The 17,839-nt window shown below is 41.4% G+C and overlaps 1 protein-coding gene across 2 annotated transcripts in view; it reads right to left on the reverse strand.

Annotated features, from left to right (window-relative positions):
• The window catches only part of HHIP (hedgehog interacting protein), a 209,679-nt gene that overhangs the window by 15,980 nt on the left and 175,860 nt on the right, over window positions 1-17,839 (reverse strand). For both annotated transcript variants that reach the window (XM_069242604.1, XM_069242603.1), the window contains exon 12: window positions 4,062-4,210. In XM_069242604.1, the coding sequence (XP_069098705.1) occupies window positions 4,062-4,210 (149 nt within the window). The remainder of the gene's footprint in view (window positions 1-4,061; window positions 4,211-17,839) is intronic.

The following is a 17,839-nucleotide window of genomic DNA, read 5'->3' on the forward strand; positions in this document are numbered from 1 at the left end:
GCTACTTAGCGGTAACTACAACTTTCTTTTAAACATAGGGATATGGTCATATTTAGTAGAAATATAACTATCATGGCACGTCCACTCAATTTGAACAAGCACCAAACGAGCTGAAACACAAACAGAGCTGTAGGATGAGAGAATCGTCTTAAGCCATCTATGGACACGACTCTGTAGAGCAGAGGAGGCCTGGCCCTGAAAAGATAAGCTGACGGATGTCCATGCAGCTGTTCTGTGCCAGATGAGCAAAAAGCTATTTTTTTTTAATCCACGCCCAATCCATACTCGTTTAGAACTATCACAAGGACGGTCAAAATACTCATGCGGAAAACTGAGCATGCTAAAATGCCTGCTGACTTTGAAAAGTTATTCATCGGAAAGGCTAGTCAACATCATAATGCGGGGCTTATTCTCAGCGTATCAGACAAATAAAGTGCTGACTGCGTCTGCCTAACAGATTAAAGGCTACGCTAGAGGCGAAAGGTGTCATCTTTCGCTTTGTTTCTGCCATTAGGGATAAGGATCTGCAGTGAACTTTGACCAGCGCCTGTCTGGGCCTGTCAGCTCAGCCATGCACACCAGCAGACCTGCTGCAAACTTCTGGGCCAAGAGAGTGAGGGGTGCGCCGGCAGACCACCACAAACCTGACACTTTAATGAGGCCGCAGAGTTGTGTCCATCGGGTGTTACTGAGAGAAGTGCCTCGAAGGCACGATGATCTGCGCTCGCTATGGTTTAAAAAGAGCCAGCATATGACAGTGCATGGCCCTTTTACTCTTGGTGTCAACAGGTCAAAACAGGTCACTGATGGAAAAGTCGTTCCCTAAGGGGAAGACTGCAGACATGCACATTTGTTCTGATTCCGATTTAAAATATTACATAATACTGGTTAGAAACATGAAATGTGCTGGGCATTGAGCATAGCTATTAACACGTTTCTCTGACTTTGCAAGAGTTGTAGTTGTGCCATGCACTACAGGAATGCACCGCAAACATCAGCCTGACACACATTGCTGCAGCAGTAATGCTGTCATCCTTAAAAGTAAGTTTAAAAAAATCACACAGGAACTTTTTGCTTTTAACAACCAACTTTAAAATGTTGGAACCAACAGTTCTAACCGCTGTCTTTCTCTCCACCCACCTCCTTCCTTAACACAGTAAGATTATGTATTAAACTAGGAGACTGATTTAGAATTTGCCGGACGGGTTGCTGGGTCATGACGGATATCCCGTCCACCTTCTTAAATGTGCTCTATACCCAATGGCATCTGCAATGAGGCAGGCTGGATATCCCTCGCATTTGTGACGGAGCAACCATCCGCCAAACTCTAAATCAGTCCCCCCTGGAAGTGAGCACTGGGTAGCCATGGCAGCAACAGTGAAGATGCTGTTCTTTCAAATATAACACTAATAAACTACAAAGCTAATAATCGTCCAATTTCCATTTCACACACATAACTGTATGTGACCTGTGATACAGCAGCCTCGCAGCTTTGTAGCATAGTAAATAAACTCTGTTGCTAGCGTCCATTTTGAAGGGACTCATTTTATGGAGGCTGAACTGGAGCCACTGTAATTGTGTACATTTGACCTTCAGAGTGTACACAGCTTTCTACAACAGATTATTTGATTAAACGGGATATCTTGCCAGCCTAGTGCAATTAATTTTAGGACACCCTTTCCAGGCTGTAAAGGGGAATGAAAGGAGTTTGCGAACACTCACAAAATAATTTGTGGGCATCCACAAACCTCTAAAGCTTCCCATGCCTTGGAACACCGTTAATCTCATCAATCGAGGTGGATTTTTGGGTGGGGAGATCTCCACGTAAGTAATTGGGCTTAGACCGGCCAGGACTACATTTATGAATTGTTAGCTGAAGTACTCCAGATAAATTTGTTCATCAACTTCAATTTACAGCCGAATTTGTCTTTGTGAATAGGCCTTACATGTCCATGCCAAAAGTAATGGAAAGTGGCCGAGTAAGGCTAAGATGATGACAAGTGACCCCAAATAAATGCTAATTTTGACATTTTTAAAGAACTTTCAATTATTTTTTTTGTTTCACTGATTTGGAGGCGAAACATATAACATTAACTGCTTCCTTTTTGGTCTGTTCACAAGTGTGCTAGAAAAGATAGTTCTTTCACTTTCACTCTTACAGCTTTCCACGCCCTGTCCCCTTCCTGTTCTCACAGCGCAAGTGTAGCTCCTTGTTGTGCCCACGTGCTTTGTGATCCATGCAAGGAAACACATGCAAAATGTTGAACTCTGTATGAATGCTGCGGAAGGAGGGTGTAGACTATCTCAAGTAAACCCTGCCCATGGTTTACAAATGCAAAAACTCCTACCTTTCAGCATAAACACTACAGTCGTAGTTCAAAATTGTAAATTAATAATGAGCTGACATTGATCACACCAGTTGGTGCAGGGACATTGAACACACCAATTAAGCAAGCACATGCTAACCTCAAGGCACTTCCAAATCCAATGTACAGAATGGCTATCACTTATCTTGGTGGTGGGATTGGCACTAAAAAGTTGCAGCTTTCTTTCTATATGACCCATGATAGTGTATGTGTGATCAGCACACATTGTGGCCAAGAATAAAATATGCAAAAGTCAGGACAAACCCATAACACAGAAGGGTGGAAAGTGTAAAATAGAGAGTACCAACTTAAGAGTAAGCTGCATTAACTAAAGTTTTTCACCAATGCAAACAATAGAACAAGTACCTTTTGCACAATTTGTGCTGCTTTTTTAAATGTTTTCACTGACAATGGTACCATCTTATTTTACTCTTCTTAAACAATGAAGCAAATTCATTTTTCTCTACTGTTCAAATTTAAAATATGGGACTAGTTTTGAGTCAACGTCTATTTTCCATTTCTAATTACATAAGCAGCAAATGTTGAGCAAAATAAATGTACTCTATTTTTAAGTGATTGATTTTTATTTCTTTGGAGAAGGTTTGCCTTACAAGAAACTATGTAAAACACATAAATGCCAATAAATGTGTAATTAGTTTTGAAGGATATAATTAATACCCTCCTGTATGGTCTGCTGCAAACATCTTTATGTAATATGAAGAGGAGGTGGAGTTTTGTTTCTTTAATTTCCTATCACAGAAGTAACAAAATGGCAAAAAATGATTTTGTTCTGTTTTTTTGGGCAGAAGTGCAAATTTTATGTAATGTAGCTTAAAGCTATGGTGCAGAAAATTGTCTAGCATACTTTGACTGAGAAGCGATATTTGATGTTTTCAGTGCCTGGGGGTGAAGATGTAAACTTGTTTATACAAGTTATTCAGACAAACGTTTGTGATATTTAAAAAAGCTTGTATGCATTGTATTTAAAGTTGTACCGTCCCATCTGGATGTCTTTAGTTTATAATTATAGTCGGTATTGGTAGCTATTCTTGAAATTAAGTGAATACCCTGGATTGTTCCTCCAGAATCCGACTGCTCTATGTAATATACTGTGCAAAGGACATACTTATTTTAATTTCATAGGTGCTTATGCAGTTTGTCATTGCATTATCTTCTCCTCCATAGTCTTTCTTTCATCATCTGTTCTCTTGTGATTCTGTGTCTTGAGGGAAATTGGGAATGCCATAACATACCTGCTTGTAGTCATTTAAGTTGCAATATTTTAGCTGTTGAGGGATTTTGTAGAGTCAAGATTGATATTTATTTTACTAACATGAAAAAGTAGATCTCTCCTATAAAGTAATTTATAGGAGTACATTTTTTCTCCCTTTTGTTATTGGTTATTATAGTTAGACCACTATGAAGTTGCTTTTAGATCATTCATATCTGTATATTTGTATATGAATTTTGTTTAATGCCACTAAAACAGCACAAAATGAGTGTGTGTGTTGCGAGTCTCATCTTGCTGTTATACATGTTCACCTTTACTGTGCTAAAACGAATTTGACGCCAGAAGCAGGCAGATATGATATTGATTGGCAGTGTATCTAAATATATTTTCTTCTGTTGAACGAAGTAATTAACTTTGACAGAACTCATAAGATTGATGGTAAGGTAAGAAAAGTTAATACAAACCAGTTCGGCAGAACTCTCCTTCCCAGCCATGGTTACAGCAGCACTTTCCTGTAGGTGTGCAGTGTCCATTTCGGCACTGCCGCAAGCAGTCAGATGTCAGGGGCTCAGCTGGATAAATTGGTCTTTTGCATTCTTCTGGCATTAAAGGTCTGAGTAAAAAAACAGTAATGGCAATCTTTAAGTCAAATTTACAGTTTGTAAGATATGTGATACAGACAAGTCTTCAGTGTGATGCAAAAGGGACACAGATCAATGATGAACCAAACAAGGACTTCTTCACTCATATTTTTAGACGTTGGCTCCTTGTCTTACTTCATTTACAGAAGTTGAACAGTTGTACGCCCCACTTACAGGTGAATTGGTGGGTATATAGACTCTTTCTGAATTGTCTTATTTATCTGTAGACCACCAGGGTGCTGATTCTCCTACTCACTGTGCAAAGAATTGTGCTGTGAGTAGCCTTTACGCATACAGAGCGAACCTAGTGAAAACCAATATAGTCTTGCACAAAAAGTGAGAATGCAGGTTACTGGTGGAGGGAGGTAGGGGTTTATTGGGAGATAGTGAGAAGAAATGGGTGAGGGGGTGTGCATTGTCACTAGTTAAAGGGGCCACACATATACAAAATCCCTATCAGGGAGGGAATTAATTGAAATATCGGGGGAACTTAAGTGGACATGGCAATTGGACCATGGGATCTAGGGGAAAGTATAATTTATATCTCTCAGAAGACCAGAAGAACTGAGAGAAGGTCAATCCCCCTTTTCAGTAGATTGCCAAATTCTCCAAGACACAAAGTCTGACGAATTGGGGGAGAAGTGTGGATTGAAAAAAAAGAGATTTTCTTGACATCTGCATAGAGGTCATAGGAAATGTGAAAAAGAGATGATGTTACCAAGGGAGGCCATTTAAAAGAAAGGGAGGGAAGGGGGATGAAAACAAAGTGTTAGTAGCTGCCTACCCAGAGAGGGTTAGACAAAGAGTAAGAGAAGCACGTTCTAATGAAGAAACAAAAAATTCTAGAGCGAGGATGAGACCTAGTTCACTATTATGCTGGAGCAATACCTAGAGAGGTAAGTGTTGCTAGTGTTATGGTGATCTTCAGTGTTGGGTGCAAAGAAAGCAGGCTCTGTGGAGGCACACTAACAGTGCACACCTGAGTGTAACTCTTGGGAGTAGGCATAGTGGTCTACCAGAGACACCCAAAAGAAATATGAAAGGGAGGTGCCGTAATGCATTGTACCCACCTGAGCCTTGTATCCATTCTTTAAAACCAGGCCTGTCATCTGCATTGAAGACAGAGTGGTGAATCGACAGGGATGCCACCATTTTCAGTAAGCTCACTCCCCAGGGCAAGTGAGGTTGTTTCTGCACTTGTGACAGTCCATTTTTTGTAACTTGAGTGCAGCATGTAGGCTTTGTGCACCAGCTCTACACTAGAATGCATGCATTTGTGTAATATTGCAAATGAAAATAAATCCAGAGGCTTGGCAGTGTGGTCACTTCGAGGGTTGGATGGTAGAAAAGGAGTGGTAAGCTCTAGGGGAGTTAAAGGTGAAAGAAGGTGAGGTGAACAGGAATAGGAGGAAGACATGAAGATGTGTAATTGTATTGAAGCAACGAGAAGTACATAAAGTGTGCTGCATAGAAGTGTGATTTGGGAGGAGTAAGAAACAGTCAGTGGTTGGAGACGCTGGTACGGGCTAGTGTGGTCCTGCAGATAATGTATGTTGCTGATAGTGTGGGATGGCCATTATGGGAGGAGTAGGAATGAGGTAATGGAGTCTTGAAAGTCTAATGTGGACCTGTTTACATCCATTGAGATGATCAACAGCCTGCAACTTCCCCCATCTACAGAAAAGTGTGCACATTCGAGTTAGATTTCGCATGGGCTGCTATTCAGTTATTACAACAGACCTACATTTGTATTAATCAGAGTCCTTGGTCATTACTCTAGACTGCATTTCAGTCTACAGTTTTCCCTCAACAGGGGACATGTCCTGGCCGTTCAGTCTGGGCTCTTTGTGCAGGAGCAGGACCAGAGCTGATCTGCTTATGGTTGTCCTTTGTTGGTAATGGCTTAGAGCGCAAAGGAAATGTTGCAGAGATTAATTTAAGCATTCCTTCCATTGTTTTTTGTTTCTCACCTTTTAATATTGGTGTAGTTATTTTTAGAATGTTTCCCTGTACAATAAGTTCTTGATAGCGAGCGCGTTACCGTCCTTCTCTGTCTAAGTTCTATCTCCTCTCAAAATTCAGCCTTTTTTTCTGCCTCCATTGTCATGGAGTTATTTAAGTTGGAGGACCAAAATAAACACTTGAGGAGCCTTGAGTTATTTCTGGCATGCCAAGTAGCACACCTTTACTTTCTTTCATTCTTCAGTTGCCCACAGCACAGTGTTCAGAATGAGATGTCTAGTGTGTGTGCAATAGATTAATACTATAGTGAGGATGTTGGCATTGATTGCTCGGTTAAGAACTGTCACAACCACTTGCAGACTATGGGACCAAAACTTCAAATGGGTCTCGTTTAATACTAGGTGTGGTTGACAATTCTTTACTCCTTGCTGTGCTTTTTCAAATTCATTTTTCCCTCAGCCCCATCATCTAAAAGTAAAGCATTTTGTCTTACAGTGTGGTCTTTATAATGCCCTTATTCAAGTTTCACAGAATATTCTCTCCCTTATCCCCTTAATCTCTCTGGGTCTTTTTAAACGTTATAGCATTTGACCACAGAGGCCCCATTTTTTTGGCCTGCTTCAGTTTATTTGCGTCAACGGGTAGCAACATGAAACACGGTTTACTAATTCTGTAAACGCAAACTATTTGCTAAATAATAACCTTAGTATTTGTCAGGTTTCCTTTTTTGTAGAGCACAAAACTGGTTATAGGCATTTTTTCCAGAGCCTTTAGCACAGCACTGGAGCCCTGATATCAATTGAAATGTTCAGCAACATATAAAGTAGTTCTCATGTGGTATATTTGTCCTTGATCCCCAGGGTTGAAAGATACATCCTGTTTGAAAACGAGCCCCTGGATGAAGCCTGCACTGATGTTAATAGGTGCGAGGTCAAGGCAACCACTAAACAGTTTGTGTTACTGGCAGGGTGGTCGTGAAAACAACACCTGCTGCATAAGCACGTGGCAGCTGAGTCAACAAGCAGTGTGGGACTTTATCAACTTTGGGGGCGGCTTGCACACAAATCTTACTGACGAACTGAGAAACGCTGGCTCATTAGAACAAACCAGCTCTACTTTAATAGTCCGAGAGACTAACTGCTATCAGACCCCAAAACACTGGCACAAGAGGAACATATCTGCTGTGCCATACAAAAGGATGGAAGACGTAAGATTCTTACTCGGCCAACCTGCACAGAAGAGGACATTAGAGGCCTTATTGATGTTGGTTGACTATGTTAACAATAGATTATTGTGGATAATGCACAGTTATGTACTCGTTCGTCCATTTAAATGGAACTGATGCCATAATATGCTGCAGGTACACTATGTGTAATACAGAGTGGACTGCACCTAGACAATGCATGTTGAGTTATCAACCTTACAGTTTCCTGATGGCTGATATCCAGCTTGCATTCACGAGGAATCCAATGACTTTATTAGCCATCTTCCACCATTTCCTGGCCAGCAGCCAGAAAGCAGGTGTGTGGGCGATGGAAAAGAATATAGCTTCGATCAGTTTGCCTTAGGAGCAATTGACGAGTATATTTTTTCATTAGAAGTAAAACATGACATAACTCCTAAACAGTAACAAATGAATCAAATTATCTCTCCTAACCACCATCATGAAGCATTAAAATATGGCTTGAACTTTGACTGGAGATCGGTGTACAGTATTACTTGGTAATGCTGTTGTTTTACCTTCTTTTAAAATATATTTTAGAATGGCCTACTCTTAGGTGTGGCATTAGGTGAGACCTTTTGATTTTGGTAAAATTATATGCATGCTATACTTATTCAAAGGGCTTTCAGCTAGCCCTTTTAATCCATTGGTCAAACATTTCAAATTGGTCTATTATAGTATATATTTTTTTTGTATCCACCCACTACAGCATACATCATTGGGAGTGGGTCAGCCCATCTCAGCCATGAGCTAACTTCACTAGGCATCCTCCCCTTTCACAATAAGCACATCCACACACAAAGTAGTTCATTTTAGTGACAGGGACAGAGTGCTTTCTGAGCCCAAAAAATTTTTTTTGCTTTTTAGCCAATATTTCTTTAGGTTGATGAGGGCCTGGTAGCTTCCCCAACAATAACGTTCTTTGAAAACCATAGCAAAAAAACAAAGATTGACAAAGGTAAAAGCCTGGTAGCCAACACAAACCTTTTGGCTTTGCCAATGCTTGTTTGTTTTGTGTTCTGGTTAGTATTAGTCTAAGCCCTTACCTTTCAACGCTAGAAATGACAAATGGCAAAAACACCTTTTAACTCTCTGCAGAACTCTATGTGATTTGTCAGTCAGTATATAATCCATTGACAGACACCTAATAAGTATTAGCTTGTCACCAGCCCCATTAGGGCTCACTTGTAGATATAGCAGAAAGATCTCATCTAAGTCAGATATTTAATAAATGTTTACAGTGGTGTCCTTCGTGACACTGTCATAATTGAGGACTGGATATCAAGGAGCTTTAAAAAACATTTGTTGGACTGGTGGGCTTAATTGTTTTGGTGACCCTAATCAATGGCTTATTCACATAGATACAGGAAGCAACGAACAACAAATAAATCTTAAAAATTACAGGTCCTGTAGACTCCATTCGGGATAGCTCTGTATGCCATACAGCAACGCCATTTAGGATATGTCTGTATGCATACAACACAATAAGGAGACTGTGTGAGAGAAACTTCTGTTTTCAGTTAAGGCTTGTGGTTATGTGTAGTATATCATTTTCTGGGGACGCTTCAATACCGCATTTGACAAGTCAATTAAACTCAGCCATGCATAGAATATGACTCTAATAATCAAGACTGAGGTGATAATCATGTTCCTATCCCTATCTGATAATAAGGATTTGAACCCCACACTTCAATAGTCAGTTTGAGAATATGAACTGGTGGAGAGGACACAGGGGGTTATTCTAACTTTGGAGGAGGTGTTAATCCGTCCCAAAAGTGACGGAAAAGTGACGGATTTACCACCAGCCGTATTACGAGTCCATTATATCCTATGGAGCTCGTAATACGGCTGGTGGTATATCCGTCACTTTACCGTCACTTTTGGGACGGATTAACACTCCTCCAAAGTTAGAATAACCCTCACAGTCTCTTGAATGTAAAGGGTCGGCCAACCCAGGAGGCTCACCTGACATACCGCAATACTAAGGCATAGGGATGCCAGTAGAGGTCCTTCTGCAAGACATTACACAGAATTTAATCATACACATTACATGACTAATTGGAAAGTGGTTGTCAGTCTGTCTCAGTTGAAGGGTAGTACAATCTACATAGAGTCTGTTGGCCTGTACTGATAAGTACCAGCTCTTGGCACACACTTTTGGTTTGGAGGGTTTGTGGTATGTACTCTTCTTTTAGAGACAAAAGGGTGGTGCAATGCCTGGTGCACCATGCAAAGACATTTAAGTATCAAATATTTTATTGGCTGTTCATTACACACACCATCACCTACAGCCACTACTGGTTAGGTGCTGTTATTACTATTACTAAGTGAAAAATTACTCCTTCCTTCTCCCATCTCCTACTGGCAGATCCAGTACAGTACAGACTCTTATACATGCACAAGGTCAATTTGTCTCCATCCACAGTTTGGGACATTCCTAGTTGCAGATTGATGAAAGAAGCCTCCAAGGGACAGATCGTAGGGGGCTCGCTATTATGTATTGCCATTCAAGCATCCCCTTTGGTCTGTTTCTCCCCTATGCTAGTCCAGACCTGAACAGAACATATGATCATGCAGTGTGCCGGTTTTGCCTACTATTTCCCAAACAGTAGCTAGTAACTCTTGGATAAAATTAATAAACTGTGAACCTAAGGCAAAATAAAGCATTTCCCAATGTTGTCATTTTAGACAGTTCAAGAGTTTTATCCCAGCCCTCCATCTCCATAACTCTTGACCTACCCAGCTCTTACCCAGTCTGTGTGCTGATATTCATTATGATCTTGGATATGCTCCCCCTTCTCCCCCTGGCAAGTATTGGTCTAGACGATGAGGTCTATCATAGAGTTTTCCCACTTCTTTTATCGCTTCCTGTTTGGCTTCCTCTGTTTTGATCTTTGAAGGTCTCTTTCAACAACCCGTTTAACAATCATACACAGTCACCTGCTCAATTTGTATTTGGGTTTGATGTTGTCTACTGCCACTAAGACATCTCCTTGAGATTACCAGAACCCCTCTGGTGTCCTTTCAGTATGTATTTTTGTGTGTTCCAGATGAAAATCGCCCTGAAATAATGGACGCATAGATAAGGAGTGTTGTGGTCTCGCAGGTATTTAGTGACTGTTTTAAATTCTCATCGACGTCTGAGCATGATGGCTGCCAAATTGTTGAAAGAAAAACAATTTCTGTCCTTTGAAGTCGACTAGACCTCCTTTCTGCACTAGCTCCATGATCCCATCTTTCTCATAGAAAAAGTGGACTCGCCCTATCAGATCTGGTGGCACTTCTTTGTGACTCTCAGTGACTACTATTTGGTGCGCTGATAGGGGGGTCCTCAAGATGATTCCATATGAAGCTCATTATTTGTTGCACATAGGAGTGAGCATCTGTCCCTTTCGCTCCACTGTGCAGGCCTGTGATTTGCACACTGTTTTGTCTAGATATATTTTCCAGATCTTCTTGCTCCTTATCATGGTCGGCCAGCCATACTAATCAGATCCCTGAGTGATGGAGCTCTTCAGAATGATAATTGACTGTGTGTTTTAAATCTTCAACTATTGTGCCCAGTTCATGTACATCTTCTTGAATCTCTTTGAGGTATTCCTTCAGATCACTTATGATATCCACAACTTTTTCTTTTATTTCATTCAGTAAGTGGTAGAAGAAATTCTGTTAGATAGTTGATCATAGTTCTTGCCTTTGCCCTTGCTCTAGTGAGTAGCTGATTGAGGATGCAGTTTTCTCACCCTTATCCTTTTTATTTCCCTTTCAAAAACATCTCTGTAATTGAGTGTCCCCTCCAGCCCTTCTTGTTGCCATCTCCATGGCTGAGTCCCCCCTCCACAAAGTGCTATGAGGTGCTTGATGTGTTGAGTTACTTTCCAGGAGTATTCCCAGGTACACCACCATTCCTATCTGAGTGACCCCACTGCTTCTTTTGGATTTAACACAGAAACTTATTTTGTTAAACATCTTTTAAAATATAGGCTGCACTCAATGCTGGATCCGTGGCTATCCTGCAGATAGGGCCAGTGCACCTCATGCATTTTAGAAATTGTTCTTCTGGACACATCTGCCCCGCACCCCACTTAGCAAGCTTGCTCATTTTCTCAAACAAAGGGAACAATTGAGCCCACTTTCCTATACAGATTTGTCACAGGTGTGCAACATTCTTTCTGATACATAGCCATATTTCAGTATTGGGCCACTTGCATCTTCAATGGCAACAAGATTTTTCCTCCTTTGCTAGGATGCGGAGCTCTCAAATATTTAGATGGTGCTGAGAATCTAGACTTCACAAAGGCCTGGGTGCTCAATTCATATTCTACCCAGTTATATGACCGAAACCTGGCCCCAACACCTTATTATGCACTTCTGACCTATGTGGCAGGACTCTGGCTGGGAGTCAGGCCACACCCTCTGTCCTCAAACAGAGAGCTGCAGGTCAGCATCCCCACCACACTTCCCCAAACCATTGTTCAAACAGAGTTGAAAATGCCCTCATCAGCTGCACTTTAAACATGTGTGGAGGGGAGGCTGTCCTGCCATCACCACATACAGCCACAGTGAATGGCGGCTCACCTTATGATGGAAACGCATGCGTTGTCAGCATTACAGTAAGTGTTTTATAGGTCCACCCTATGTAGCACTCCCCCAGCCTTCATCAATAGTTGGACACCCACATCACTGTTTCTTTTACTATGAGGCCACAGTTACTTCCCTGCTGTCCATTACTTCAGTCACCTCTTTGCCACTTTCTAGGGTGGTGGTGATCTCCCTCTCTACCTCTCTATTTTTGGCCTCAAGGGCCTTTATGCTGCCCAGATGGGTGTGGCTATGCAGGTTGACATTGTCTCCAAGACCCGGCCTCCTCTCTGTGCCAGCTGCCTATTCAAAATGGCGGTCTGAGCTTAAAGCCACCACCAGAGTTGCTACGCTACTCTCTGCGGAAAGTGCCACCTGCCTCTCCCCTTGCGCCAACCCATTACCCCGAGGTCAGGAAGCTCCATCCCTACTTTTAAGTATTAGTTAGAGCGGTATTGCTGGAAGTTGCCAATGTCCGGAGCCGGGAGCAAAGCTCCAAAACTTCATGTCTGCTCCATCAAGTTTGCTAGCCACACCCCAAATAAAGCCTTTTTCAACTGATAGCTTGTGAACATTGATGTCTTTGAAACTACACAATCTGATATATTTCGGTACGCATGGCAGCTGGAGAAACAATTACTTTGATTCTTCGGCAGAATTATAGTATTAGAAATCACTTTGAAACAGCTGTAGCTCATTAAGTCATTACCTAACCAGTAAATTGAGGAAACACTGCTCTCTTTCCCTGATGCAGGTGATAATTTGATTACAGCTACATGCCAATAGCATAGTTGAGAATAATTACATAAAAAATGTCTGAATTTCCAGCTGCCATGTGTTTTACAGCGCAAATTTTCCTTTTGGTCACCAGAACTTTTGACTTCAGACACTTTGAGATCTGAGTAAACTGGATTCACCTTCAGAATGGGATTAGGGCAACATACTGTAGAGGGACACCATGAGATACTAAATATGAATATTACATTAAAAGTGTATTATATTGTTAAATGCTCTGTGCTCCAGATATATTTTTCTAGATTATAGGTAGGCCTGGGCAGAATTTCAATTATGTCAGAGTAACCAGAGTAATTTCGGTAATTCCGTATTGCTAACTATCAATAATAACGCAATTACACCTGCTTGCTTAATTAAAAGCAATTTGGGGGAAACACCCTTTTGGACATTTGGATAGTGCTGATGACCATTTGGGAGAGGACATTTGGTGACAGCGAGTGGCTGATTGCTTTTGCCATTCTTGTTCAGTTGTATTTAGCGTTATTTCTTAGCAAAAAATGCATATCCAAATCCATTTTGGATACGAGGTGGGATTTTTATAGTAAGAAAATATTGCTAAATGTAAAATGACTGCTCTCTGGTAATTCTGTGTAGTCTTGGAGAATGTTTTGGTAATGCCATGTGATTACACTCCACGGAATTATGAGAGTTATGCCTACCCCTAATTACAGGACTGTGAGGTAGGACATTTCGTTGCACAGTAAAAACCTATCTCCAGCACTGCCTTCCCAGAAGAAGCATAGAGTTTGATACTAAATTATTATATAATTGAATCCTGAAAATGGGAATCAGTTATCTCAGACCGTTCAGTTTTTAAGTAAGCTGACATTAAACATTTTGTATTATATCCAACAAGGGTACATCATTGAGGTAATTGTAACTCATTAGAACATGCAAGTTACCATAACTGACGATTTGCTCCTACTCCAGTTCAAGTTAGTCTTATACAATGGACACAAAACTGTGTGTGTTGCTGGGGTATGCCCTGCTTTTCATGAAGTTGCAAATAGGCTGCTACCACCTGGTCTGTTCACTTGTTGAGGCCATCCCAGACAGACAGGCTTCGGTGCTGTCAAATTAATGCCTGTGATGTGTAAAGGGCTGAACTGTTTATAAAGAGGTGGTGTTGAGAGACAGGCAAGAGCTGTACCTGAGTTAAAGAGACTCCCTGTTTCTTGGATGTTTCCCCACAGTGGAATCGGAGAGAATTCCTCTTTCTTGCTGGACTCTCCCAGATAAGGGACTACATACAAGTGTTGGGAAAGTATGATAGGGGCAGGGGGGATAAAGTTCAGAATGATTTAGGCGAACCTCCTATTGTCATGCTTATTTTACCTTTGAAGGAATGCTCAGCCCTGAGGGCCTTCAGAACAAGACAAAACTGAGAAAAGGGGAACAGCGCCATGCTTGCAGCTGAGAAGAATCATCTATATCACAGTTTAAAAGATATATTTGGACCTGGGACACTGTGGACAGCCTTCTTGCCTGTATGTGAATGTACTTATTAAAACATGAACTAAGACGCTGATGAACTGGAAACTGTGGACCATTTGAAGGAATTTGCAGTTATAGTGAGATCTATTGGAGACTCTTAAGAGTCTTCTGTTGGTTGTCTGGAGCCTCGTCACTTGGTCCAGTGTGAGATGCACCAAAGAATATTTTTTCCTCAAAGCTTCACTTTGCATGAAGCCTTGTGGGACAAAATAAGCATTTTTGTAGCTGCTGGAAAACCGGTTGGGTCCAGGAGCATCCTTCCAAAAATGGCCTGACTATGCCTGATACAGTACTTGCCTCACTCTTCTCTGAGCATTTTCAAACATTAAAGAGACATACAGTCAGTGTTTTGAAACCAACAGGCTTAAGTCATGTAGTCTTAATTAGAAATAGGCCTCCAGCAGCACCCACTAAGCAGACACAAGTTCCAGGAACTCTACAAGAAAATAAATATCCAAGTGAGATATCTGTTTCAATGCTAATATAGCCATAATAGGCCACCTTGCTTTCCTACTATCATTACCATCACCAATGCTCAGTGAGGACTACCGCACAGTGTACCACTGAGTTCCTAGGGTATTGTTTAGATACAGCCCCTAATAGGTCCTGTTGTAAAAATTCTTCCTTTCTGGTCTTTTGGTCTAAGCATCACCCCTCCCTGGTCAAAGATCCTAAGAGTTCTGCCTTCTTCCTTGCCACCACCATAGTATGTCCCACCTCTATACCTTTTCACTGAAAAGGTGAATTTCTCTGTCACTTGCACTGTCCCTGACTACTATCTTCCCTTCGGGGATAGCAGGAGGATGAAAAAACCTCATTCACCATTTTCTACCCGAGAAAGGGTAGCAGTGCTCAACATCCTTGAGGATTTGGCTAAAAGTGGAAAACTCCTGCGGGCCCAAATATTTAGTCATAATAAAAACTGCACACAAGCATACTGATGCCAATGTTGTGTGTTTTTTGTGAGGGACTACACATACAGTACTTAAGCCAATGCAATATCTGTCCTGTTAGCAAGGAATGTGTTCACTGTTTATCCATGTGAGGTGGACAAGCTTGTATTGCTGATGCCCAAGATGTATTTTTCGGTTGAACCTGAAGGAAGCACACATGCACTGTTACTTAGAGACAATCTGTTGTATGTAAAAAAACTGTCTAACAAGGGGTTTTTATCCTGCCAATTACTTACCATTCATTGGCATCAGTAGCACTCTTCCTTTCTGCTTTTTACTGCAGCAGCAATTGCAATGAGTCACTTCCTTATCTTTGTGTGGACCATGGGCCAAGAACAAATTGATTTAACTTAATTAGTGCCCGTTCGCTATGAATGAGGTAGGATTTCGTTTTTTTGCATTTTTTAATAGCATTTAGCTGATCTGACCAGAAGATATTGGGGCGTTTTACATGAGCACCAATGCCATTCATTTTCTTTTTAGAGCAGGGGAGAAGCAATGTTTTTCCCAGAATCACAGAATGTTTAGGTTATGCAGAGACTTGGATCCTCAGTTACAAAGTTGACATCTCTGCCCGTAGCACCACAAGCTTTTTATTGCCGTTGGTGCGTGCTATCCAGAAAAGCATGTATGGTGCCACATGTAGACCTTTAAATGATACCTTGTTCCCTGTCATGTGTTATGTGATTCAGTTCTGATAATGGGGACATGCCTGTCTTTGACCTGATTTTGTGTGGTTCACAGCCCTTTGTTTGTGTACATTCAATTTACTTTAAGGAAGAGCTTTGCAGGGAACATGAGGGTTAGCTTCAGTTACGGACATCATCTTAGCTTGCATTTGTCTTGGTGGTGTATGCAACCCTGACATGTCTTCAACCCTCCCGTTTTCCGGCTGCATTTCAACACATTTGTGAAAGTAAATGCAGCCACTGATATCACAGCCCGCAACTGCCACAACCTGGATCCTTTGTCTTGTTTAATCCTTGGCCCTGTCTTTTGCTGCCTCTACTTCTATTACACCTTCATCCCCCCACCCCTCCAAAGCCCTATCCTTTGGCTACAGGACCGACATCCACCCCCACATGCCAAAAATGCACCACATTCCCATAGTCTGTGAAATCTTTGTTGGCAGGAACCCTATGTTCTTGAGTTGGATTTTCAGTGTTGATCAATACAACAGTAGGGGCAACTGGTTGGTCTTATGAGATACCTGAAGTGCTGATAATAGAGTAAGAGGCAGATATACATACCTTTAGAATAATGGTTCCCAAATAGTGATCTAATTCGTGATTCCTAGTGGTTTGCAATCGACCCACCTCATGAATATTAATGAGGTATGTCACAAATAGGAATTGTAGCCATCAGAGGGATGGTGGCAAGCTGAGATCAGCAAACCACCATGTCTGTGATTGCTTTTTAATAAAGTAGTATTTTATTTTGATGTAGCTTATTTTCCTTTAAAGTAAACAGGATAAGTTTGAAAAGAGAAAAAAATCTTTGATGTTTCATGAGGTCGAGTGCTCTAGCGCACTGACGTGTTATAATCTATCTGTGAGCTTTTAACCACGTCCACCGCACGCCAACCATTATCAATCGCTCATAGCCTTGACTTTCAAAAATCCTTTGTTATCATTGGTAAATGCTTTATGTTTGTCCCTCCTTGGGGCGATTTTGTTAACGCCTGGGCCATCGAACCTGTTACATGGATAATTGCACTTTTGCCAATACGTTTGACTGTGAGGGAACTTCTTTTTCCTTTTGTGTCTCTCCTTCACGCTCACGCTCATGGCGATTGTGGCGCTTTGAATCGGCTCGCTTATATCAACTGTTTTACTTTTCATTTTCAATGTATGTTGCAAGAAAAGTCCAGTTAGGAATTTACAATGATAATAGCTCTAACTCGAGCAAACGTGCGACCCATTGCATTGCAAATGCTTTTTTTAAGAGCAATATTTTGAATATTGTCAAAGGGGATGAGGTCCCATGGGGACCCCTTTCCATTTGCGAATGGGTTACCACCACGTTTAAAATAGAGGTAAACTATTACTGTTTGTGACCAGGATTCAGTCGCAAAATAGTAATCCATACCATACAGATTCAGTATTTGGAAAGTATGTTCAAAACACTCCCCTTCAAAATACCGAATTGCAAACTGTGATTCCACATTTTGCATTTTGTACATTTGAAAAAACATTTTTCCGCTCGCAAACTGGCCAATTACACAAATTGGGCTATTTATGACCATAAAAATGCCTTGTATATCTGGTCCTAACTTCCTATTCATTCTCCCCCTGTTCCTGTATTTTCTCCATCCCCACCGCCCTGTCCCTGTTCCAGCTAACCTCCGCTGGTCCTCTCCATTTCCTCTCACCCTCTTCCAACATATCTCCCAACATACAGAAGAAAAAAAACGCTATAAGTGGCCACCACTGGTTACCGCCTTTTTCTTTTTTTACAGTCCTGCTCTCTACCCCCATCTGCCTTTCCATTCACCACTCCCACCAGCCCTTTTGTTCACCACCCCGACAAGACAGACAAAGCCAACAGCTCCTTTGAAGGCAAGACCTATTAGCTTTGCCAATGCTTGTTTTCTT

The sequence above is a fragment of the Pleurodeles waltl genome, chromosome 1_2 (assembly GCF_031143425.1).
Source record: "Pleurodeles waltl isolate 20211129_DDA chromosome 1_2, aPleWal1.hap1.20221129, whole genome shotgun sequence".
NCBI classification, from domain to species: domain Eukaryota; kingdom Metazoa; phylum Chordata; class Amphibia; order Caudata; family Salamandridae; genus Pleurodeles; species Pleurodeles waltl.